Genomic DNA, 26,621 nt, shown 5'->3' with positions numbered 1-26,621 from the left:
ACATCCCTCTTCTAAGAATTCCAATTGAGTGTGTTAGTGTGGCCAGCTCAGGGCAATATGATATTATAAACACAGCACATATCACGTCTCTGCTGTTTATAGCTTCATAGCAAAGAAAACACGCCATTAATAACAGTAGAACCAAGAAACCGCTCCCAATAGCCACAGGAACGTTGCTGCAAGACAGGCATATGTAACGATGACTTAGCGCTCTTAAACGCATGTGTCATTAAATACAGTTCTCCTGACAACAGGCCAGCGAAAAATCTAACAATCTACAGCAAAACCATCAATTATTATGGGCGTTATAACATAGGTGTGCAGTTGGACGAAACATACACGTCGAACCCCCCCAGACGATTTAAATACCTGACGAAACATACACGTCAAACCACGCTGAACGGTTAATATTATCCTCTCATTTATGAGTAAGTCACAACTTGTCTTTTCATTTCACATTTCCAGCTAAAAGTCCATATGCATTTCTTATCACTTTCATGTGTACTACTTGTCGCATGCATCTCATCCTCCTTATTATACAAGGGTGGTTCAGGGTTGATGTGGACTTCATTTTCTTACAAAAAGAATAAATATGGCAGAATCACTAAAGTTTCACGCCTTTTCAGTATATTCCCCTTTAACAGTAACTTGTTATTTTCATCATCCTTGCAAGTTACTAATGCCAGTAACATGAACAGTTCCATCGTGGCTGCATAGTTAGTTCAGGAGACCCCATTCAAGTTCACATCAGTTTGAAATTTTGTCTTCCTGGGTGCACACTCAATGGTCCGAGACACATGAGAATCACTAAGGGGCTAAGTCATCTGTGAGAGGGTGCTTCATGATTTCACAGTTCACTGTTGCTAGTGTCATCTTCCTGTATGCGGCTGATGTTGTCATGCAGTAGGAAGAGATTCTTTGAACCCAGGTGTTCTCTTTTGAATCATTCATTGCCAATCATTGTCGAGCACGTTACTTTAATACTGTGCATTAATTGTTACACCATGTGGGAGAAAATTAACATGAATCACTCCTTCTGAATCCCAAAACACACCATGATCTTGCCATCTGACAGTTGTGTCTTGAACTTCTATATGGCTTTCAGAAAACTTATTGTACTAATCACAGACACTTGTACATGGCAGGATCTCTTTCCCTTACTGTACATTTAACCTGTGAAGAACTTCTGATGGCTTAACTTTCTATTTCACAAGGAATTTGATGACAGAGTACTGTTCTGTGTAAGGAGTGACAAGGTCTGGTGCCATCTTATACTACTTCTGATGCACTGAAGTGGGGTGCATGGCTACCTGCCAAGCTGTGAGTGCACCGTTGCCACCAACTGTATGTAAAACAGTTTTGTTTTTCTGGTGTTTACATCTTCAGGGAAAAAATAAAGTTCAGATTAACCTTGAACTACCTATGTAATATGTAGGTAAGTCAATAAGTAAGTTACAAATGGATATAGAACTTAAACAAATAAGAATACTGATTTGAAAAATGCTTTTATTTCTCAACATAATCTCCCCGTACACTGAGGCACTTGTTCCATGATTTCACATGCCCCTAAAATCCAGCAGCATAAAATTCTTTGGGCTGCTGTCAGAACCAGGCGTGTTCACACGGCATGGCCTACCTCATAATGCATGACATGTTGCATGTTTCCGTTGAATGGACTTACGAAGTTTCCTGAGGATGTTACAGTAGGAGTTGGTTTGTCCTTGAGGCTGGAATGCGGTGAGCAGTCTGCCTTCATGATCCCAGAAGACTGTGACCATCACTTTCCTGGAGGATGGTGTCATCTTAAACTTTTTTGGCAGGCGACGCAGGATGTTTCCACTGCATTGATGCACACTTTCTCGGGCTGGTAATGGTGAACCTAAGACTCATCACCTGTGACAGTTCGGGCTAGCATATCGTGTCCTTCAGCCTAGTAGTGATTGAGATGCTGTAATACTAGACCCATTCTTTGCATTTTGTGTTGTGGGGTCAGCATGCGCAGCACCCATCGTGCACAGACTTTGTGAAAACCTAACCTGTCATGCATTACGAGGTAGGCCATGCTGTGTGAACATGCCTCGTTCCGACATCGGCCCAAAGAATTTTATGCTGATGGTTTTCAGTGGCTTGTGAAACAATGGGACAAGTGCCTCAATGTACAGGAAGATTAGGTTGAGAAATAAAAGCATTTTTCAAACCAGTACTCTCATTTAAGTTCTATATCCCTTTGTAACTTACTTATTGACTTTTTCCCTTTGGGACTACAGCCCCAGTGGGCCTAGGCTTACCTGTATGAACTTCTCTGTTCACTTCGGTTTTTCTAGATCTTACACATTCGGTAAGACTCCTTGGGCAGGTGATCGGCTCGTCACCTCTACCTGTACACAAACACAGAATAACGCACACACACAAACTAAACATCCATTCCCCAAGTGGGATTCGAACCCACGTTCCCGGTTTCCAAGCGAGCGAAGACAGTACATGACTTAGACCACTCGGCTACCGTGACTGGCTACTTATTGACTTACCCTCGTATAACATACATAGTATACTAATCAGTGAAGAGTACATACTATGAAGCTTCTTGTTTCACAGTTTCCTCCAGTCTCCTGTTACTCTCTGTCTCTGAAGTACAAATGTTCTCTTCAACACACTGTTCCACAACAAGAAGCATTTTAATTTTTTGTATGTTAATCTTTTGGACTTTAGACCAGAGATGGGAAGACAAAGAATTCTGAACTGAATTGTAGCAGGCATTTCCCAGAATTAATCTACACTTCTTTTCCTTGTGATATTAATTTCCTGATTTTTTAGATGTTTTAACATTGCTACATTTTAAAATGATGTATTAGTTATATTTTATTTTATGATTCTCTTCTGCATTCTAATGATGAGTTTCCTCTGTCTACTTGTATACCAATTTCTTTATTAGTGTCCAATAGAAGTTTCATAAGTTTATTCATGATAATTGCATTTTCAAATAGTAAATAAGTATGATTAGCACAGACCATAAATTGATATCTCGTTCAGTTCCAGTTGATTCAGATTTCCTTGAACCTTCTAATGGCATATTCTGAAGTGAAGTTTATAAATAATGTCATTAAAACATCTCCATTTTTCAGACCGTTCTATGTAGAAAATGCATCAGATGAATGTTTACTTATGTGGACTACTCTAGTTTCATGGGTACACCAAATTAAGCAAGAACTCTACATGGTACTTCTTGACTGAGTGACAAGCTTTCTCAAAGTTTATAAATATCTGATATACTGTCTCATTATACTTGTATTTTTTCTACATTATCTGGGGAATAGAGAATATCTGATCAGTAATTTTGTTAACATCTTACATCAAAACCCACACTGGCGAATTTTTCCGTGTAGAGTGGACATTACAGATAGAAGAAAATATCGTGACGTGTTGCGCTATGGATGACGCCACTCCCCCCACCCCCCGCCAGCCGTGACGCACCGAGCAGAACCGAAGTTAGCCGAGTCCCAGCATACTGGTCGCAATGCAACATGAGTCAACAGCGGTGACAACACGGGACACCGCAGTTACTACATAGCGGTAAACAACTCTCAACAGTGTTGCTAGGCTATCGGCTACCACGGCGGCAGACAACAGTGGTGCCAATTATGTGGCTGTTTTCTGTGTTGTCCGGAACGTGGCTAAACAAGGAGCAGCGAAGACTGTTCAAGTTAGTTCTCAATCTAGCCAGCGGAGAGTAACGAGTTAGCCAGGAACCAGTCAGTTGTATTCTGGCATTTGCAGTCTAGTATTTGTGATACTGCAGATAGCAGTAATTGTGAATCTGTAAATTGTGTGATTCTAAGAGTGAACGTGGAGTAAAATTCGCTATATCCACTAAGGCGTGAAATTATTTGTCGCGTTATACACCCAACATGTGACAATTTGGTGTCAGAAGTGGGATTGGACTTACACACGTGACCAACAAGATTCGAACTCAAGACACATGACAATTTGGTGTCAGAATTGGTTTACGAACTTGAACACGCCAAAAGTTACAACGAACTATACTGTCACATGATGAAAATTGAAGAAATGTTGGAATGCCTGCTGGCCGCCCAAGAAGATTTCTTGGCAAGATTGGACAAGGTGGTGGCACGTCAAGAAGAGTTGCTTAGAAGAAGACGCCATTCTGATACCGATCCTAAAACCTGAAAAAAAAACAACGGATACCAGAAAAGAGATGACAGCCTGCCAAGAGATGGAGGCACGTCTAGAAGAAAAAGAGCCAACCTCAGCGGACAGGAATCCTGAGGTGGCCCACCGACGAGAAGTCCGCAACGAAGATGCCGTAGTGAAACCGGTCGAAGGACGGAAGAAGCGGTATAGGGGCAAGAAGCAAGCTGCAGGACTACGTGGAGAGCCACAGGAAGTAACCCGAGGGATTTCTGGATCCCGGATGAAGTTGGCCACCGCCTGCAGGAAGGTGTCCCACCGTGCAACAGTGGCATGGCTCAGGAGGAATTACTTCAGGAAATCTTCGACCCACAGAAAGTGTGGACCATGGAAAGAAGTGACTGCTACTGGAATAATGATTACACGCTGTGCAGGACACAGGCGTATGGGACGAAATGCAGACAATGTGGAACAAGTAACCTGGAAGATATCCCATCACGCGGCAGTGGCACGACGGAGAAATGCCTTCAAGAAGGAAACTCCCAGGGAACCTTCGGATGCCAGAGAAAGGACTTGGCCCCACGTTCTCGTACCAGCAATTGGCGGGAAGAACACAAGGAACGACGACGTCAGCAATTTCAAACCACACTTCAGGTGCTGTTACGTCGATATAAGAAACTTCTGGGGAAATTAAGGATCAAGAATTGGAACTTATGGAAGGGTAGGCCCCCACCAAAGCGGGAAAAGAGACTCCAAATAGAGGAGGAACCAGTAATGTAGAAGAACCGGCCTCCTGATAAAGATTGAATGTGCGGCGAATGAGTGTGTTAGAACTGGATCTTCTGACAAGTTAAAAGGGAACCGCTCGAGATGAGCTTTGTCTTAAGAGGGGAGCGGATGTAACGGAAGAATAGTCGCTGCGAGGAGTAGCCGAAACAGGAGACGCAGAAAGCCATCCTTTGAAGAAAAGGAACAGGGGTGAACTGTTAGGCTATTCAGGACGAACAGCCTTAAGGAGGGAGCAGTGCGATGTGTTGCACTATGGATGACGCCCCTCCCCCACCAGCCGTGACGCGCCGAGCGGAGTCGAAGTTAGGCAAGTCCCAGCATACTGGTCGTTATGCAACACGAGTCAACAGCGGTGACATAACACGGGACGCCACAGTTACTACGTAGCGGTAAACAACTCCCAACAGTGTTGCTAGGCTATCGGCTACCACGGTGGCAGACAGCAGTGGTTGTGAGAGATGACGGTAATAACAGTGGTAACTGTTACGTGGCTGTTTTCTGTGTTGTCCTGAACGGGGCTAAATAAGGAGCAGCGAAGACTATTCAAGACAGTTCTCGATCTAGCCAGTGGAGAGTAACGAGTTAGCCAGCAACCAGTCAGTTGTATTCTGGCATTTGCAGTCTAGTATTTGTGATACTGCAGATAGCAGTAATTGTGAATCTGTAAATTGTGTGATTGTAAGAGCAAATGTGGAATAAAATTCTCTATATCCACTAAGGCGTGAAGTTATTTGTCGTGTTATATACCCAACATGTGACAATATGTAATTTCTTCATTTGAAGAGGATTATTAACAAGGTTAAGAGTCTGAGTACAGGTAAATAAAAGTATAACATTTTGGAAGGAAGGGATAAGGAATTTGATCTTAAAATGTGGTCTGAAAAAAGAAGATCAGTAATAGTTGTAATGTTTAGTTTCTGTTGTGATTATTCTGTAGAGTGTAGGAAGTAGTTCTCTGATGAGTCTAAAAGGAAAGAAAACTGGTTATCGCTATAGCCTCTAGTCTTTTATGATCACTTTTATGTCCTGAAGTGGCTCATAAATCATTTAAGATATCTTTTCATTTTGTGTACAGATTATTTGCATGTATCTCCTCCCATCACAAGCATTTGATGTCTGACTTCACATGACTGATGTTAGGCTGACTTCCTTGAAGACACCACATGACTGAGCATTATTGCACAACTGGTTTTTACTGAAGGATTAAGAACAAGTATACGAAGGGGGACCCAAAAATAACCGGAAATGACCTGTTGCGTGCGCNACTGCACTTCACTCTTCAAGTTGCGGCAAACATTCACACGGTTTTCTCTTTGGTCATCTCCGAGCAAGCGAGGAACAAATTTTGCAGACACCCGTCTCATGTGCAAACCTTCGGTTAAAATTCGCTGGACCATGCTCCATGAGATGTTCGTTTCCTCAGAAAGTTGGTCAATGGTCTTTCGACGATGTTCATCAATTTCACGCACACTCTTTGTTCCTTCTGGTCGCCCATCTCACTAATCGCCAAAGGGTTGAAACAGGAACGCACACAACAGAGCACCACAGACAAACCACTTAACTCAGACTGACGCCGGCTCACTAACAGTCACGGGAGACCCCCAGCTAACACCACCTAGCAGCACAAATCGTAACTACAAAGCATGTGTCGTTTCCGGTTATTTTTGGGTCCCCCCTCGTATACTGAGATGTGATGGTGCAACAGTAATCCTCATAATCAAGATAACAAACAAAGTACAGTTGATACATATGTAACATACCTCTCCTCATGAAATCTGCTTTATTGGGAATTGCGGATTGAGTTATGGTACTGCTTTTTATTTCTGTTACTACACCTAATATTGTCAGTACTTATAGACTTGTTTCACAAAAGAGGTAATTTTGTCATCTGCTTAGGAGATATTGGTGAAATAGGGATATACTCGACTACTACTAGTTCATTTTCCAATTTAATTAAATGTTCATTTGTACACATATACTCTCTGCGGGTAACAGATATGTTTTTAGTGAAAAAAACATGTTCTGTCATGTGTCTACCTAAGATTTTTCTGTGGCTGTGATTTGTTTTACATTCCTTATCCATTACAATTTGATTATCGTGTATAGCGTACAGGTTTCATTATAGTTCCTCCTCATTTATTTCCCATGTCATAATGTTAGCTGTTACCAGACCTCTGGACAGTGCTCAGTATTAGGTACTGGAATTGTCACTTTTCTCGCTTTCAGAATCATGTGGAAGAGTTATTTAATCATACTGAACCAAGTACACAATTAGGATGTAATTAAGTTTTTTTCATATGCAGCACAACTCATCATTGTGGAAAGGAAGTGTTTTGGAAAGTGTGTTTTAATATCCACCAGAAATAATAATAGATACATAAACATAAACTTAAAAAAAAAATCTGATCATGAATTTTGATCAGTGGATGAACAACTGCCAGCTGTCCCCTTATTGAGGTATGCACATGGGGTAGCCATTGGCCAGCTGTATATCCTGCTATATCATTGTTGAATGTGCAAATACAATCTGCATTTCTTATAAAGAATTAAATTTTTTCTGAAATAATTGTTTTTAGAAATGTTTAATATTTAGTCAAAATTTCAGTAAGGGCAGATTTACATTTTGTGTCATGAATTTTGTGGTTATAAACTCTGTGAGGACATAGTTCTACAGCCTGAATATCCACAACACAGTAGTGCACTGTATAAGGATGTTTTGATGATATGGACATCATATTGCTGGCTTTTGTAACCCAAGAAGATGCTCCGAGTTTTTCAGGATTTCTATTGTAATATGTTGTAGTTGCTATACAAATTTATGATATACTGCTTCAAACCCTTTTTTTAATTGCATATGCTTTTGCATGTTGCCATTTTCTTGCATCTTGTATCATGTAACATTGGAAGCTTTGATTGAATACTCATGCATGCTGCTTTATAGCTAATTATTTGTGGTCATGATAATTTTAATTGATTGTTAATGGCTGCAGTTATTTGAGTTTTAATAAAGATATTTTGTTGATTCATTAATCTTTATGCTTCATTTGCTGTGTATATTTTTGCTTTAGTTTTGTTTCGTTTCAAATACACTAAAATGTTGTTGAATGAATCCTAATGAACCTTGAAATTTGCTTTGTTAGAACTGCTGCTGCTCTACTGTACTACCAAAACCACCACCACCATCATGACTGCTACTACTACTACTACTACTACTACTACTACTACTACTACTACTACTACTACTATTTGAAAGTAATTAAAGGGAAGTGTGTGAGGAAGTGTGTGAAAATTTTAATGTTGAATGCAAAAATACACTAACTCTTGGGTATGGTTGCCTTTTGAAGCTTGGTGGTAGCATATTTAAAGATGATGTATGTATTAGCTACTGGATAGCATGACAAGATACACAGATAATAATGTGCAGTGAACCCAGGAGGACTGATAGTGAATTATTTTCAAGTATTCTGGAATTAGTCTAGAAGGTATATTTTCAAGTTTTCTGGAATTAGTCTAGAAGGTATGAGGAAGAACAGCATTAAGCCTCTGGGTAGTCAATACTGTTACCAGACTTTAACAGGGTCTCTTGTAAATATAAATTGGACATGTACCCACATGAGATAACTTGCTTGAGGCTTGTCATGATGTTTGTGGTAGGTAGATTTTTGGAATCAAGTTGAAACATTATCCGAATTCCAACATTCTCAAACTTTCACTCAGGACTGTTCTTTCTAGAATTCATGAATCTCCAAAATGCAAGTCCTAATGTGTAGCCATGGAGTTAATTCATTTTCTAATTTCTTTAATCCAGTTCAATAATTTTAAGAAGAATATGGTCCTGAATGAATAGAAACTTCAGTTCCCACAATTTTGTTATCCCTTAAGGACAGTTCTTTTTTTTTAATGATGGCACAACCAGTCCAGTTTTATTTTCGTTAAGATAGGACAGAAGACTGCATAATAAGTAGTTTCATAATTTGTACACTTCATTAGATAATTATCTAATTATCTATCAGCATGTGTGTACACATCATGTCCATTTAATTCTCCTTGACCTGATCAACTTTACATTATAATGTAAAGTTGATCAACTTTACATTATAATGTAAAGTTGATCAGGTCAAGGAGAATTAAGTGGACATGATGTGTACACACATGCTGATGAGACATGCATACAGAAAACTGTAGTTTGAGAATCTGAAAGGAAGATATCACATGAGAGTCCTAACCATGAGTGGGAGAATAATGTTAAAATGGATTTTAAGTGAATGTAATTTTGCTTGGTTTCAACAGACTCTGGATTGGGTCCAGTGTCTAGCTCTTGTGACATAGGAGCTCCATAAAAGGTGTGAATTTCTTGACTTACTCAGAAGCTTTTGAACGGGAACTCTATTGCATGGAGATAGTTGGAGTTAGTTAATGAATGACCTGAAACACACATAAATTAAAAAAGTAAAGTTATTACTGTGCTTAACAATAAGCTCCATGTGATGAAGACATGGGAAATGGGAGTATATATAGTTCCATGATGAAATTAAAATTATTTTCTTTTTTTACATTCTCTTAGTGGGGGGTGGAGTCCATCTGGGTCCACTTGGCGTGGTGGCCACTGATTGGCCTATTGTAGCCTGCCCCAGGTGATTGTGATGATGGAGAATTTGGTGGAATGAAGATTGGCAGGGGAAACCAAAGTACTCTGAGAAAACCAGCCCCCGCGCCACTTTGTCCACCACAAATCCCACTTGACCAGACCTGGGATCGAAACCGGGCCGCCGCAGAGGGAAGCCAGTGACTGACTGCTTGAGCTGTGGTGCAGCCATTATGAAATTAATAAAGGTTTTTTTTAATTCGCTTAGTGGGGGTGAAGTCCGACTGGGTCCACTCAGCACGGCGGCCACTAATTGTCCTATTGTAGCCTGCCCCAGGTGATTATGATGATGGAGAATTTGGTGGAATTAAGATTGGCAGGGAAAACCGAAGTACTCGGAGAAAACCTGTGCATTATGTAGGTACTCTCGAGAATGAAACACACCTCATGTGCATTACGGAGGGACTCTTGAGTATGAAACCCTCCTCGTGTACATCACGGAAGGACTATCGAGAGGCACGCCTCATGTGCATTACAGAGGGTCTCTCGAGAGTGAATCATGCCTCGTGTGTGTTATGGAAGGACTATTGAGAAACATGCATCGTGTGGATTATGGAGGGACTCTCGAAAATGAAACATGCCTCATGTGCATCATGGAGGGACTATCAAGATACACACCTTGTGTGCATTACGGAGGGACTCTCGAGAATGAAACATGCCTCGTGTGCATCACGGAAGGACTATCGAGAGGCACGCCTCATGTGCATTATGGAGGGACTCTCAAGAATGAAGCATGCCTTGTGTGCATTATGTGGGGACAACAGTTAGAAGCATCATTACCAGCGGAAAGGATAACATCTCTTAATTGACTGAACTCTCGACATCCCTTTCTGCCGCTAAAACACACCAACAACTTGCGTGGAATGGAATACACTGGAAATTTATTGTGGAATGTGCGGCTTGGTGGAAACTTCTGGTGCCGTACTACTCAAGCACTCCCACACAAGTTATCAAGGGAACTTCTGGTGCTGTTACGTCTCTAATCAGCATCACGCAGAATGTGAGGAAACTTCTGGTGTTAGGGAGCCAAGGCACATGTGGAAGAAGACTGGGATTGAAGAACTGGGTCCAGGAAGGGACAGCCAGATCTGAACTGTCCTTCGACAAACGCAACGAGAATCAGTCGTCCAGTGTAGCTGGTCATTGCTTTGGATTTACCAGGGTGGGGAGGATGTTAGGAATTGAGACTTTTTTCCCCTTTAGTTCCTTGACACAGCGTTTGCTCTACTAGTTGTTGCATATATTTGCCGGGCAGTAACAAAGTTACCCCTAAAACTGGATAACCTTCATTGAATATTCATTGCCTGGGAACGTATTGTTGACTGAAGGTTTATTGCCTGGGAACATATTGTTGAATGAAGTGTGGGAACTGCCCACATTGTTACAAACACTATAGTGACAGCTCATGTACCATTGCTTAGCAATGGCGACTGTCATTGCTATGTAAGCTCTACAACAATATGTGACTATGGGAAGCAGCCACAGTGGATCGTGTGGTAACCAATCACAAGCTAGAAAACATTCGCTGCCTAGCAATGGCTGAGTAAAAAGCCATTGCTAGGCAAAGCCTAAACAATATGGACAGTGACATGTTTTCTATAGGTCCGACTCTAGATTATATAAGAAGATACTTTGAGTGGAAGTTTGACATTTTTACTTTCTAGTGAGAGTTGTTATTAATGATGAAAGGACCAATTGTGAAACGATTTGTTCAGCTTTTTGTATTACAGGCAGTAATGTTGAATTGTAGTTACATCGTTGAGTAATAAAGTGAAGACAGAGGACTACACCTTGAGGTCTTACTTCACGACAGTTGTATTCTGACCAAGCTGTTGTAGCTCTGTACAAATGGCTGGGTAAATTATTCCATTTTATTGAAGCTGCTATGCACATCTCTTCTTCCATGCAGTTTACATGTATGGATTGAATTCTTAGATTTTTCAGTAGATAGTCTGAGAAACTGTCTGTTTCTTTATAATTCATGTTGGTAGGTATATATTGCAACAAAATGTTGAAGCCCCACACCACATGCTATAGACAAAATATATATCAAGTTCAGGTTGCAGATGGAGGAGCTCTGGATATAGATGCGAAGGTATTAAGTAAACAAGTCCCTTGACTGTTATTGGCTCTAACAGACCCAACTGAGTAGTAGTCTTGCCTGAGGACAGAAAGAGTTCCAGTTTTCAAAATGTGGTATTTTATAATGATAGATGATGGGCGAAGTCCAGAAAATTAGTAATTCTGATTACAAAAAAAAAAAAACTCCGTGGTTTTAGTCAGCAATTGAACTATACCAACCGAGTGACTGCTGCTTGTCAGTGACGTTAGTGCCACCTTTAGGAGATAGAAGGTGTCGCGTGGTCAGGGCAACGAATCCCCACAGCCGTTTTATAGACTGGAGCTGCTATTTCCTTGAAATAGCTCTACAATTATCCTCATGAGGCTGAGTGGACTATGTTCCAGACCCAGTACTTCTCAGAAAATCTGGTAGCGCTGGGAATCTGTGGATCTGTAGCCAGGAACTCTGACCACTAGACCACAGAGGCAAGCATTCATGTACAGTGAGCACAGGGTGGTCCTCCAGCTTGGAAGCTGGGTGGATGGGGCATATTAACCTTTCACTGTAAATGACTAGATTGTTAGAAAGTGGTATAAAAGTCCTTGGATTGTGAATGGACTGTCTAGATTGGGCCATAAAGGCTGAGAATGGGAATGAGTCTTCTGCTCTTCTGTTTAAGCCTACAGTAAGAAAGTCTGATATCCTTGAAAGGGAAGGAATTTCATTACAGAGTGACTGTTAGTTTCTCTCCATGGAGTTAGACATACTTTCAAGGATGTTGAAAACACAAGATTTACAGAGAATTATGAAGTTCTAGAAGAATGACTTCCTCCCCCCTCATTCTTTTTAATATTGTGTAGAGTAGTTTACATAAAGTATTGGTTAACAGCCGTGCAATTTTGCGCATCACTTCTGCTGCTAGAAATGTCTGTTGCTTGAAAGTATAAAATAATATCAGGATTCACTCTGTTGCCATGTTTGTAATTTTAATGCAAAAAAGATGTTTCATGTAATGGTTTATCAGATAATATGAGGTGCTATTAGAAAGTTCCTGGACTAAGTCAGAAAGAAATGCTGGCTTAACTTACTCAGTTTCGGCTGGCATCTCCTTCCAAATAGTATCCTTGGGAATGTATGCAGTGATCTCGTCATTTTTTCCACACTTCAATAGCACCATGTAAGTCATTTTCCTTAATGCTGTCAAGTACTGCTTGGGATTCCCTTTGGATGTCAGACACTTTCAAACTGTCGTCCCTTCAGTTTCATTTTCAATTTGGAAACAAACTGAAATCACAGGGGGCTAAGTCCAGCGAATAGGGAGGATGGGAATGATAACCATGTTGTTGCTAGTCACAAACTCTGTGCTTTTCAGGGACGTGTGGACGGGCACATTGTCATGATGAAGGAGCTATGCAGCGCATGTTCAGATTTTCTGATAACATCTCTTAGCCAACTCTATAACTGATCCCAGTGGTGTCTGTGAGCTCATGGATTGTTCAGCAATAGTCTTCGTTCACGAGTTCTCAAATTTTTGCAACATTTTCTGTCATTTTGCTGGTGCTTGGTCACCCTGAACATTTGTCATCTTCAACTGACACTCAACTGGCCTTGAAACGTGAATGCCATTCAGAAACTGCTGTCTGGCTTAAAGAATGTTCTCCAAAAATCTCACAGAGCATTTCAAGGGTTTTGATAGTGGTTTTACCAAGTTTTACGCAAAAATTGATACAGACACATTGTTCAGTTTTGCCATTCATCGCAGACAAAATGAAAAAAGTCAATAAAGCTCTCATGTAAAAAGGGTGCATGTTCACGGAGTGGTGTCACATGGCAGACTGATGCAGTAGGCTTGCGGAAGTGTGACCTTGGCCTCCCCTCTCATCTCTTTCTCTGAGGCAGTTACAACAATAACAGTCTGGGAACTTTCCAATACCACCTCATATATTCAGACTGAACAGTCAGTATAGATTTCACACAATTGGCACGTTATTTTATCTTCCAGAAAAGTGACCTCAAGAAGAACAATATTATATTATATTTAAGCATCCTGTTGCACTATACACTTCTATATGTGATAATACAAATGCCATCATGAATGCAACAATTTATTTGGTTGTAGTTCCTTGTCTTTTCTTCCTCTACACCTGTGGTTCTCAACGTTTATGAGACCGCGGCCCAGTAAGTTCTTTCTTTATAAGACGAGGGCCCAGTCCCAAGAAATTTACTCGTAAATACCTTTCCAATTTTGTTAAAGTTCATGCATTAAGCTAACCATAAAATATTTATTCATGAAAAATGCATAGAAAATGAAAATGACAAATTCCAGAAGAGCCTCTCGCGGCCCAGTATAATTGATGCCAGGGCCCACTACTGGGCCGTGCCCTGGCGGTTGAGAAGCACTGCTCTACACTACATGTTTCAGCTGTAACTGGCCATCATCAGGTGTATTTTTCACTATGTAGCTGACACTGCACACAATCCACAATCTAAAACCAGCCTGTCAGTTTTGTTTAAAATCTCGCCAATATATGCTCATCAATTTTGATTTTAGAATTTCAGTTTAAAATTTAAAAATGTTTAAATTTAAAATTCAAAATTTAAAGTTTTAAATAACAGGGATGCCTGCTCTGTGTCTACATGTGCTGCAGCGGCTACATGTAGACACAGAGCAGGTATCCCTGTGATTTAAAATTTTAAATTTTAAACTGGGATTCTGAAATCAAAATTGACAAGCGTATATTGGCGAGATTTTAAACAAAACTGACAGGCTGGTGTTTTAGATTGAGGATTGTGTGCAGTGTCAGCTACGTGGTGAAAAATACACCTGCTGATGGCCAGTTATGGTCAAAACATGTAGTGTATAGGAAGAAAAGACAAAGAACTACAACCAAATAAATTGTTGCATTCACGATGGCATTTGTATTATTACATATAGAAGAACAATATTATTTGCAGATGTAACATGTACACATTCTCTCGCAAAATGTTTGTACATTAGTATTTCTTTATAAACTGAAACAAGATGTGATGTGATATTTGAGGTTCGTATGGAGGTGACTATGAAAAGTACACTTCTGTAGTTTGCAAACTTTTCAGAGGAATATACCCTTTACATCTTCAGGGTTGAAGAGTAAGCCAAGCAGCAAGTTTTCTGCATGCTGCTTGTATGACTTACTGTTGAGCTCTGAAGATGGAGGCACTGTGTTCCTACAAAACATCAGTAAACTTTTACCAGACTACATGTCATAATTTCCAGGAAGATAGGACCCTTCGGCGTGGTGGAGTTTATTGTAAAAACATAAGTGCCAAGCTTTTTCATTAGATGGTAATAATCAAAAAGTTCTGCTGCTAAATGTCCAGGCAAGTTAGATTAAGTGGTAAATTACTGATCTGTGGGGACTGTCCATGTAAAAACTTATTTGGGCCATTGAGGTCTTCATGGTTTTCCTGTGGCCTTCACAGAAAATACTGGAATAATACATTGTTGCACAGTTCTAATTCACCATAACCTCATGCTAGGAGTTGGGATAGCACAGTTGGTATAACTCTGGGCTGGATGGCCTGGGTTTGATTCCCAGCACTGCAAGATTTGTCTTTTCTCCATAGCACCCAGACCAACTCGGGCACACCCAGCCTCCTATTCAGTGGGTACCGGGAGTAAGGCTGAAGTTGACCTCTCACATCCGTTTAGTTCTGAGATCAAGAAAGGTGCAGCTATACCTGCACCTCTGTGTATCTTTTTGGCATAGTGCTTAATTAATTAAGCACAGGAATGATTTTACCCTTACCTGTTATATACTCATGCTGTCAGAGCACTTACTTTGAATGTTGCTTCTTATGCTGTGTTTTAGCATGCTAAGCAGATAGTACATTTAAGTTTACCCCATTCTACTACATTAGGTGTATCAAAGGGTTAAAAGTAGGTCACAGTCCTTTTCTGTCCCATCTCTTTCACTATACATAACCAACCTGCAGTTTCATATAATGTTAAATCAGCAATTTATGCAGTGTCATTGACCACTGTTGTCTGTATGTTGTGCTATTGTAGTAATGTTCACGAGGTTCAGCTGGTTGGGAATTATATTATTTCACTACTAATACTGTTATTCTTCTCTTAAAATCTGCGTTCAAGCCCTGTTGTACCAGGGGATTTAAAATGCCCTATTCCAAGACAATTTACACTGCAGAGCAATCTGTCTAAACAACAGGAATTATCCCCATAAGATTAACCTTGGCCAAATAATACATCCGGCTTCACTTCTGACATCAAAGCTTATGTTTTCCTTTTATCTTTCAGACGACAAATCAAGAAATCAAAGTCTATGATACAACTTCTTTTATTTGGAGATGAAACAAATGAAGATGATATTAAGTCAAAAAATGTTCGCCAGACAGGTAGGTGTATTTCAAATAGTAAATATCATAAAATATATTTCTGCAATTGTATATAAAACAAACCTTTCTTACAAGAAAAATAGGGACCTTTTATAAAGCTCAGTATAGTTTTTCTCATCCTCATCTGGCCCTGATTGATGTCATTTCTTCATTTTATACTTAGATATCTTCTTTCCCCCCTAACATATTGAAATAAATAGTATCTTGGTCAATGAACAGTATGGATTTAGAACACACTCCTCAACCGAAATGGCGGCCTTTACATTATTAAATAGTATACTTACTTCAATGAATAACAAAATGTTGGTGGTATTTCTTGTGATCTTCAAAAGGCCTTTGACTGTGTTAGGCATAAAATACTCATTGATAAACTTGAATTTTATGGCATTGAAGGTAAATTTAAAACATTAATAAAGTCTAATTTAACGGATAGATATCAGAGATCAGAACTCAATAACAAAAGTAACAGTGGGGGCATATCTAATTGGGAGAGGACTGAATGTGGAGTCCCACAAGGCTCTATTCTTGGCCCCTTGTTCTTTTTACTTTATATAAATGACTTACCAAAGATACTAAACAAAGATAATTGGTCGATTTTGTACACGGATCACAAGAGTATAATAATTACAGATATAAATAATTAAAATTTTGGAATAAATCTTAATCGAACCATCAAGAAAATACACACATGGTTTACTTCCAATCTACTTACTTTGAGTCTTAAGAAAACTCAATATTTGAATTTTTGTTTAAGGAAAGGCAGTAAGAGCCCAACTCACATTGTCTGTGAACAGGAGGGCATTGCTTCCATATCCGAAACTAAATTTCTTGGATTATGTATTGATGATACTTTATCCTGGAAGGCCAAATATAACAGATTGTTAAGAAAATGGCCTTAGCTTGTTATGCACTAAGAAATATAAGACATATAGTATCAAGAGAAGCATTAAAGTTGAGTTATTTCATCTTAGCCCATTCTGTTATCAGCTATGGAATAATATTTTGGGGCAGTGCAACCAGTGTACATAAAGTATTCATAATGCAGAAAAGAATTGTTAGAATCATAACTAACACTAAACCTAGAGAGTCATGCAGGAAGATTTTTAAGATGATGGGAATAATGACACTATACTCACAGTATATATATTCATTACTTTTATTTATAATGAATAATAAAAACTTGTTTTTTTATTAATGGCGAGATACATGAATACAAAACTAGAGTTCACGAAGATATACATATGCCTGCCATGAATCTGACATAATATAAAAAGGGACCCTATATAACAGGTATAAAAGTATGTAATTGTCTACCTCAGTCAATAAAAATGTTAGTTAATGAGGAGAAAAGTTTTAAATCAGCACTAAAGAGGTTTTTGTATCATCATTCCTTTTATTCTATGAATGAATATTATGAACATACAAATGAATGAATGAAAAAGATATATGTTATTAAGATATTTTATGTTTGTATTCGTTAATTGAACTTTAAGTATATTTTAATATTGAAATCTTGTGAAATGTATGTGTTATGGTTGTGTTGTGTAAGCTCTCATGGGTTGTAATTTAATCGATTTTAACTTCAACAATTTCCACTTTTTTTTGTGGTTTGATTATCACTATGTATAATTTAGTTTTATGACTGCTCTGTATGTGACTGAGTTCTATTTTATGAACTGTTCTTGTGTATGTTTTGATTTCATTGTGACTTGTTCAACATCCTAGGCTTCACCAAAAAGGATTTATTGAATTTAAAGAATATAAATAAATAAAATAAAACAACAACAACAGATGAATCAACATCTGTGTTGAGATCCAGACTTGAACCTCCAGTTCCAAAGAAAGGCAATCACAGGCACTTCTAAATCTGGCTGCTGAATACAGATGTGAACATATTTGTCATATTTATTCTGGCCTCAATAACCTCAGTAGTTTGTCTTCATGGTGTACTATTATAGTCAAGACAAAGATAGGGCACAGTTCTTTTAGTCTTTCAGGTCACTGTTGCTCTCATTCACCCTGTTAGCGCAAATGAAGTTCTAGTATTGAGTCTTGTTGATATAGCCATGTTACATCTAGGGTTTGAGGCTTTCATGCAACAATCATACAAACAAAATAATCAGTTGTACAGAAGCTGCTTTCTTGCAAGTCTCAAATAATAAGCCAGACAGATTCCAACAGTTATAACCTGAATGGTGTAATTGTATATAGGTTGTTAGGTGAAGGCAACGTTTTGAAAGCTTCTAGCTTTGCCTATTGGCCTGTAAAAGAACATTTGAAAGTTCACATGCTTATCAACTGAGAAAGATGGAAATATGGAACAAAAATTGTTCTTTATCGTGTTATAAAGCGGTACCATAAGTATGGCATAAAAGGAGCATGCAAATGAAGAAGAATGGATTAGTGTAAATCTAGTGCATGCAGATCTTTTAATGGAGATCTTTTTGAAAAACAATGAAATATATTAGAGCTTCAGTTGTTTACTGGAAAAGTTAGGTGTTTCACCTGTGACCACCAGAGCTATACAAATTATACAGTTTTACTTTTTGCATACTATTTTTCAGTACTCAAAACCAGCGTACCCAGTAGAACAGTCTTTCCTAATGTCATTTGTAACACCTTGTAGTTTATCAGAAATTCAATACATGGAGCACATGTGTTTGAAACTTTGTGAGATATCTGATTTATATCACACAAAGACAGAAATGAGGTGCAGGGTATATTGTCAGAAACCGCTAAAGGGTTAATAACAGAATCCTTGAGACAGGATTCCTCATATGATGTGTAGGTTTTCCACTGTTTAAAGATTTTTTACATCGCTTGAAACTAAAAGTTCACCACAAAATTACCTTTAGACATGCTGAGCCATTTGAATCCAGTTGCTATCATAACAGCAATTATCCATTTTAATATTTTTCTTTTATCTACGTCAGATTCTAAAATTGTCTTTCTCAGTTTTTACCAGAATTTTGTATTCAATTCTTATGTCATCTTCAGGTTGTGTGATGAGTTCACATCACCACCACCACCACCAATAATCATCCTTATGTCTTGAAATTAGGCAATTAGGTCAGCCTGTTTGGGACTTGTGTTCCTCAGAGACCATTCAAGTCATTATTTTTCTCTAGGTGCTACGTTGAAACGTGTGGGTTGGTTGTCTGTGGTTACTTCTAATGTCTGTGAAGCCAGTTGTTTGTGTTACAAAGTTTTCTTGTAAAGAATCTGTTTTGAACTTTTCTGAAACTTCATTTTTTTTTAGTCAGAAAGAGTGTATCCTGCTGTTTTGTTTAAAAATTTCATCTCAAAAACTTGTGGTCTGTTTCAGCCTAATAATATTGTCCAAGTTTCACTACCATGAAGAAGAAGTGTTACATCTAGTGTTTTATATAGTTGTAGTCTTGATATTCTCTAAAGTAAATTTGGTTTGAAAGAATTGTTTAGGAGTCCTGATATTTATTTAAAAAAAAAAACTGATGCTGGAGTCTGTGCCCTCTCCTTATATGAAATGTTACAATCCAATATGTGGGCATGATTATGCTTTTTTTTTTAATTTCCACACAAACCGTGATTTTAGTTTTCTGGGTTGAAATTTTCATTCCAGGTTTTGGTCCTTTCTCAGTGTAAAATTTATAGTCCTCTTTGTAAGTTATCCTGTGAGTTATAGATTGTCTGCAAACAATACTATATTCCATTTCATGTCTCTTGATAGTTTTGCCCTTTTGTATATTTTTCTCTCCAGTCAGTAATTTAATTTGTGTGTGGATTGAACAGTGTTGGTAACAGAGGACAGTCATGGCTTATTTCCTCATTTAGAGGTCTTAGTTAGTTAGTTATTGGAGAGGGTGGGTTTCCCCATGCACCGCGACCAGTTTGATCTATTGTGCTTCCCTCTATGATATTCTACCAGTCTCTATACCCTACCGATACTGGTGCTTACCATCAGTCCCGACCAAGCCAGCGAGTTCGGCCTCTACTGGCTTGGCGGTATCTATAATGCTTCCCCGATCTATCAGAGGCATTAGAGACTACTGTTGGGCGGGAAACGTCCTTGAATTTCGCTCGGTGACCTCCTTAGGAGATATGAGGTTCTTTTACATGCCGTAAAGCTACGACACGGGACCCACAGCTTAAAGTCCCTCCCGGAGGACTTGCTCCCTGAATTTTTCTGCCCTTAAAAATTCCACAACCTCCGCCGGGTTTGAACCCGCGTCCCACGAGTCATGAGGTGGGAATGTTACCTCTAGACTACGGAGGCCGCTTTCAGAGGTCTTTATAAGTATGGTATTGTTTAATCTAATTTTATTATGTTATTTGTATGTAAGTTCGGTATACATTTATCTTCTGATATATCAAAAAGCATATGTAAAGCTTTACTTATGAAGATTTTGTACTGCATAAATGCAAATATTTCCAAATTATTTTTTCGATGAAAATTTTGTACCATAAGTCACACCAGTTTCATGAGTTCTTTGCTCAGAGTACATAATGAGGAGGTTCTATCTATCCTCCTGTCTTCATGTTTTCATCTCTGACATTACTTAACTGAATTTTGGTGAAATTTGATATTGAATTCTACACCGAAGTTTGTAGGACAAATTTAATTCTGGTTGATATCTGTTAGTCCAAAAAACCCATACTTCACATGAAATTGAAATTTATTGTCACAGAAACATTTAATCGTACAAAAGTTGGTACATGACTCCAAAATTTTATGCATTTTCAAAATTTGCAACTTTAATTCACATACTTTTCACTGTTGTGAATGTTTGATGAATTACAAAATGAAATAATTTCTGATTCTTATGCAGTATATAAGTAATGTGATTAGCTTTGCAAAATTAGGTTTATGTGTGCAATAAATGAACATCAAGGTCACTGAGGTAATGGAAGCCATAAAGTTGCATTTGTAAAACATATGTACTCAAAATATGAATACAGCTTTCCATTCTTATGATGACAGATTTTAGATTCACAGTGGGCTTTCATGTTGGGAATTGTCTCGGATGCCCATCTAATATATTCAGAGCTGCCATTCAAATTTAAATGAACTGTCTTCCATCTGCAGCCTGAGAATCTGGTGGCAAGGCAATGATTTTAATTCTTGTATGTAAACATTCATAAAACCAAAAATTAAAAGAAATTTCCAATATTTTTAATAAATAAAGTAATAAGATTACCTGTGGTTTTACTCAGTACTCAGTTAAGGTGTAAACAAGACAGGAAACAGGTATTAATGCAGGTTGAAATATTGTTCGAGTATTCAGTTATTTTTAATAGGCCATTTTAAAATAATGATTATTAGAATATCAGGTTATGGTTTATATTATGTTAGAGGTAAAGTTGTCCCTGTGCTTAACTAATTAAGCACTACATCATGAAGACGTATGGGGGAGTGGATGTATAGATCAACATTTTCTTAACCTCGGCAGTAGCTGGAGGTGAGTGTTCAGCTTCACGCCCTAGCTGCATTACCCCTGGGGGAAGAGCCCCAGATAACCATTAGATAGGAGGTTGGGTGGAGCCCAGAGCCAGTCTGGATGACACAAAAGAGAGAGAATCCTTAACCCTAATGGGACTCAAACTCTGAACCCTCAGTCATCCAGCCCATAGTCAGTCGCTATGCCGACTGCACTATCCTGGCTGGTGTATAATATGTTAATATAAACTTAAAGTCACTAATTACTGATGTTCTGATTTCACACTCTTTTTGGGGGTGATATGTATTTTACTTTTAAGTGTTATACACTTCTCTGTGGGCTTATGCAGGGTTAGTGTTCCACTGCCCCGTTCCATTGTTTACTATCCAGAAGTTCCCTATATGAACTTCCAGCAAGCTAATTTTAGGTTGCTTCATATGTTATAAACCTTGTTAGCTAATTTGCGCCCGAGACAAAATTTACAGAATCTCTGTTGATTAGAAAACCATATGCCAGCTTATGTGTGAAAGTTTGTGTGCTAGGGTTGCTGCTCACAGAACTGCCAGTGCACACAAAGATGCCAACAATTTGCTTCCTGCTTTCTAAGAGTTCAGCCTGTTTTATATGAGTTGCATGGTAAACCCACTTTTCCACATATTTAAAATTAAAATTAATTATCTAATTTCAATCACTTATTAAACAGAATTAAAGTAAAAATAGTAGCATAACACATTTGACAGTCACAGATTTATTTAATATTTAATTTTCAGTAGTTTCTCATGTAATGTTTTATACTTGTAGAAATACTTGTGGATTTGCGTGAGGCAATTCTGCAGGTGGCTCGTCACTTCATGTCTGTGGATCCCAAACTGAACAGAGTGACACTGGTGCCAGATTATAGTATGGAAAGTCATGCCCGTGACCATGACAACTATGTCAATGTTTCTCGCACACGTAAGCGACGTGCTAAAGCTCTGCTTGGTGAGTACATGGAATGACATAATACTGTTTGACTTTGCAGGTTCTTTTAATATCATGTTAATGTATGTATGTAATTAGTCATTCAAACTGTCATCTTTTTGCTGATAGCCTGAAAGTTAGCTATTAAGTAACCTAGCGATTGTTTACTTTACAGTCAGTTATTGACTGTGTACATGATGAGCTTCATCCAATTTTGTGCAGCTTAACTGTAGTGAAATCAGAGTTATTTCTTTTACCAAGAAAATGAATATGCTAAATTATCAATATATTCTTGGAATGTTGTTTTATATTGTGAAGGGATTATATTACAGATTTACAGATTTACAGCTTACCAGTGCTATATTTTGCTTGGGCCACATCTAATCTCAAGTATGGTTTCGTTGTGTAGAACCCTATTATGAATACAGACTCCAGTAATATTATATTTCAGCATCCTGTTGCACTGATACATCACTCCTCCACTTGTTTGTATCTCTAATGCAACATAAACTTATTTAAAGTGTCATTACAGTCACATTTAAATTTACTAAAATGCCATTAAAATTACATTTTATTTTACTGTTGGACACGTTTTGGCTCTATTAACATATGAGCTGGTACAATGTGGCGAGTTTCAGTTGATAACAGATGCATGATGATGGTCTTATAAGGCCATCTCCATTAGAGATGGAAACAAGTGGATGAGAGAGACATCAGTAAACTAGAGCACATACAAAGACAATTTTTGACTCTTTCTCACAGTAGATTTTTCAAACCTTAAGCACCATTATGATAATTTATAAACAAATATTTACAGACATCTTATACTAGATATCACTCAGATGTTTTATTATTAATAAATGTATATGGTGGCCCTTAACCCTTTTGCGCGGTCATTTAAATTCCGCGGCCGTCTCTCCGGCGGTAATATATTCAGCCGGCCATTTAAATTTTGCTCGAAAATGATTTATTCATCATTGTTCTTAAATTCTATGAGATAGGAACATGAAACTTTCATGAAACATGAAACTTTTATAACCTTACCTTATAATATGAGCGCCCTGTATTTCGGCAATGGAAGCAGTTTGTTTAGAATTTGAGCAGTGAATGGTACGCCTTGAAGCATGAAACTTTCACTAGAGTGATCTTAAAAGATGGTTTTATAACCTTGCCTTATAATATGAGCGCCCGGTATCTCGGCAAAGGAAGCAGGTGGTTCAGAATTTGAGCGGAGTATGGTACGCATTGAAGCATTCTACTATACACAGCGCTGTCTCACATTCACCACACCAGTACTGCGTATCACTCATTTGGCTCTTTTTTCCGTAAACCAAACATCTGTGCGGCCTTGCCTTCTTCCCTGTGGGGGGAATACAAGAAGAAATGTCTCTCCGTGAGTCGTATCGCTAGCCAGATTAGCTGCAGTAAATTCAACCTTTATGTTATCATAACAAGTGTTGGTGCTTCTGCGTTTCATTTTCCATCCATTTTGGTGGCATAAGACGTCGTAGGGGTGACNTGCCTTAATTTGTGGCGTTTTTCTAAGAACTGGCTGCCATGTACTGTGCGAAATGAATCGATCTTGCAAGAATAAAATTTGGACATCCCTCTTCTAAGAATTCCAATTGAGTGTGTTAGTGTGGCCAGCTCAGGGCAATATGATATTATAAACACAGCACATATCACGTCTCTGCTGTTTATAACTTCATAGGAAAGAAAACACGCCATTCATAACAGTTTGAATGACTAAACCTCTCCCAAGAGCAACAGGAACTTTGCTGCAAGACAGGCATATGTAACGATGAATTAGCGCAGCTAAACTCATGTCTCATTAAATACGGTTCTCCTGACAACAGGCCAGCAAAAAATCTAACAATCTACAGCAAAACCATCAATTATTATGGGCGTTATAACATAGGTGTGCAGCTGGACGAAACATAGACGTCGAACCCCCGCAGACGATTTAAATACCTGACGAAACATACACGTCAAACCACGCTGAACGGTTAATATTGCCTCTCAGTTCTAGAAACAGTCTGTATTCATATTTCTCTTCAGAACATACATGACTTCATGTTCATTTGCTGCTTCAGTCACTGTCCTTCAGGTAGACGTGCTTCTGCTGCAGATGCAGTTTGTAAATTGAAAATATATGTACTATCATGTTATTATATTGTGACGTATTATATGTCGTCCATTGCTGAGCAACGAAACAATGGAAATTGTTGAGACCATTGTGTAGGAATATCCATAGCAATGAGTGTTCGTATGACATGCCACAATATTTATGAAATTTGTATTGCACTGGTGTTTCACCAAGGCTACAATGGCTTTTATTTTAATAGCCTAATTTGTGTTAAATTGTATTTAAATATAGTGTTTTGTCTTGTATTCCCTTTGTTGTTATTAATTGATAACCTTTATGGATCTATGGATCCATTTTCTATTTGGGATGTTGCTTAGTAGGTACTGTTACTGGATTGTGAGAGGGGTGAATGTGTTGTAAACACAATAATACAAGGTGCGGCAATAAAGAAACCGGATTCATGCTCTAACCCTTTATTAAAAAAATCAGACAATCAAAATGTTATCCCCTTCAGTGTAGTTCCCTCCCCGATCCCTACACCGCTCCATGCGAATTTTCCACTGTTGGAAGCAGTGCTGCAGGTCATCTTGTGTTATGCTCTTCAAGAGTTGCGTCGCTTTTGCTTTCACTGCATCCATGGACTCGAACCTGGTCCCTTTGAGCGCAGACTTGATTTTCAGGAAGAGAAAAAAGTCGCACGGTGCTAGGTCCGGAGAATACGGTGGATGTTCCGTCACTGGAATGTTGTTTTTTGCCAAATACCTCTTCACAGATAGCGCGTTGTGTGCTGGCGCGTTGTCGTGATGAAGAACCCATGAGGCATTCTTCCACATGTCTGGTCTCCTTCGTCGCACACGTTCACGGAGGTACGTCAAAACATTTTTATAATAAACCTGATTGACAGTCTGACCTTCAGGCACCCAATCAATGTAGATTACCCCCCGGATATCGAAAAAAACAATCATCATTGCTTTGAATTTGGACTTGCTCATGCGCGCTTTCTTCTTCCTAGGGGATTTGGGGCTCTTCCAATGCATGGATTGTCGCTTAGTCTCTGGATCATATTGAAGAATCCAAGTTTCGTCACACGTAATTACGTTTTGGAAGAAATCAGGATCATTTTCAATGTTTTCAAGAGTGTCAACACAGCAATTCACTCGATGTTCCTTTTGCTGGGGGGTAAGGATTTTTGGCACCACTTTAGCACACACCTTTTTCATGCCCAGATCGTCGTGCAAAATCTGTCTAACACTTTCCTTATTGATGTTCGTAAGTTCAGAAATTGCTCGAATGCTCAGTCGACGATCTCTTCGAACAATTCTAGCGACCTTCTCCACATTCTCTGGAGTTTTCGCAGTGGGAGGACGGCCCGATTTTGGATCGTTCCCGACGTTTTTCCTACCCTCCATAAACTTCTTAAACCACTCGAAAACTTGCGTGCGAGATAGACACTGATCACCATATACTTCTGTCAACAAATTGTAAGTTTCAGTGGCAGATTTTCCAAGTTTTGTGAGGAATTTGATGTTAGCACGTTGTTCTGCATTAGCACTCAGCATTATTCCGACGGAGCTCAGAAACACGATCCGCTTCTAACAATGGTCGCGGCCAGACTAACCGATGCACGTGAATGAAACTTTGTGTGACGGTAGAGGGAAGTCCAAGGGTCAATGCCCTACCCTCCTCTTCGTCAATGACGTGGCCGGAAATGAGTCATAAAAGTAATCCGGTTTCTTTATTGCCGCACCTTGTAAATGATGGGTATGATTAATTACAAAATGTGATACAAGCCATGATGCTTAAAGAATTAAAAATATGTTGACTGTATGTTAGAAATAACAAATATATGAACACATATGCAGTTCTGATGACTTAAATAAGTACACATATTTTGCGGTATTAAACTCTCATTTAAGAAGTTTTATATTCAGTTGGTAAATGTAATAAACCTATCAGCAAGCTTCAGTATATATGCATATGATAAGTGTATAATAGCAGTTTGGTTGCAGTACACAATACAAGGTGTGGCAATAAAGAAACCGGATTACTTTTATGACTCATTTCCGGCCACGTCATTGACGAAGAGGAGGGTAGGGCATTGACCCTTGGACTTCCCTCTAC

The 26,621-nt window shown here is 38.8% G+C and overlaps 1 protein-coding gene across 1 annotated transcript in view; it reads left to right on the top strand.

The window, feature by feature from the left end:
• LOC111873156 (small G protein signaling modulator 3 homolog) overlaps positions 1–26,621 on the top strand; it is a 132,213-nt gene that overhangs the window by 40,704 nt on the left and 64,888 nt on the right. The window contains exons 10-11 of the mRNA XM_023867631.2: positions 15,940–16,037; positions 22,256–22,435. Of these exons, the coding sequence (XP_023723399.1) occupies positions 15,940–16,037; positions 22,256–22,435 (278 nt within the window). The remainder of the gene's footprint in view (positions 1–15,939; positions 16,038–22,255; positions 22,436–26,621) is intronic.

The sequence above is a fragment of the Cryptotermes secundus genome, unplaced genomic scaffold, assembly GCF_002891405.2.
Source record: "Cryptotermes secundus unplaced genomic scaffold, Csec_1.0 scaffold259, whole genome shotgun sequence".
NCBI lineage: Eukaryota > Metazoa > Arthropoda > Insecta > Blattodea > Kalotermitidae > Cryptotermes > Cryptotermes secundus.
Note: the sequence above shows the minus strand (reverse complement) of the source record. Positions and strands in the feature narration are given on the sequence as shown.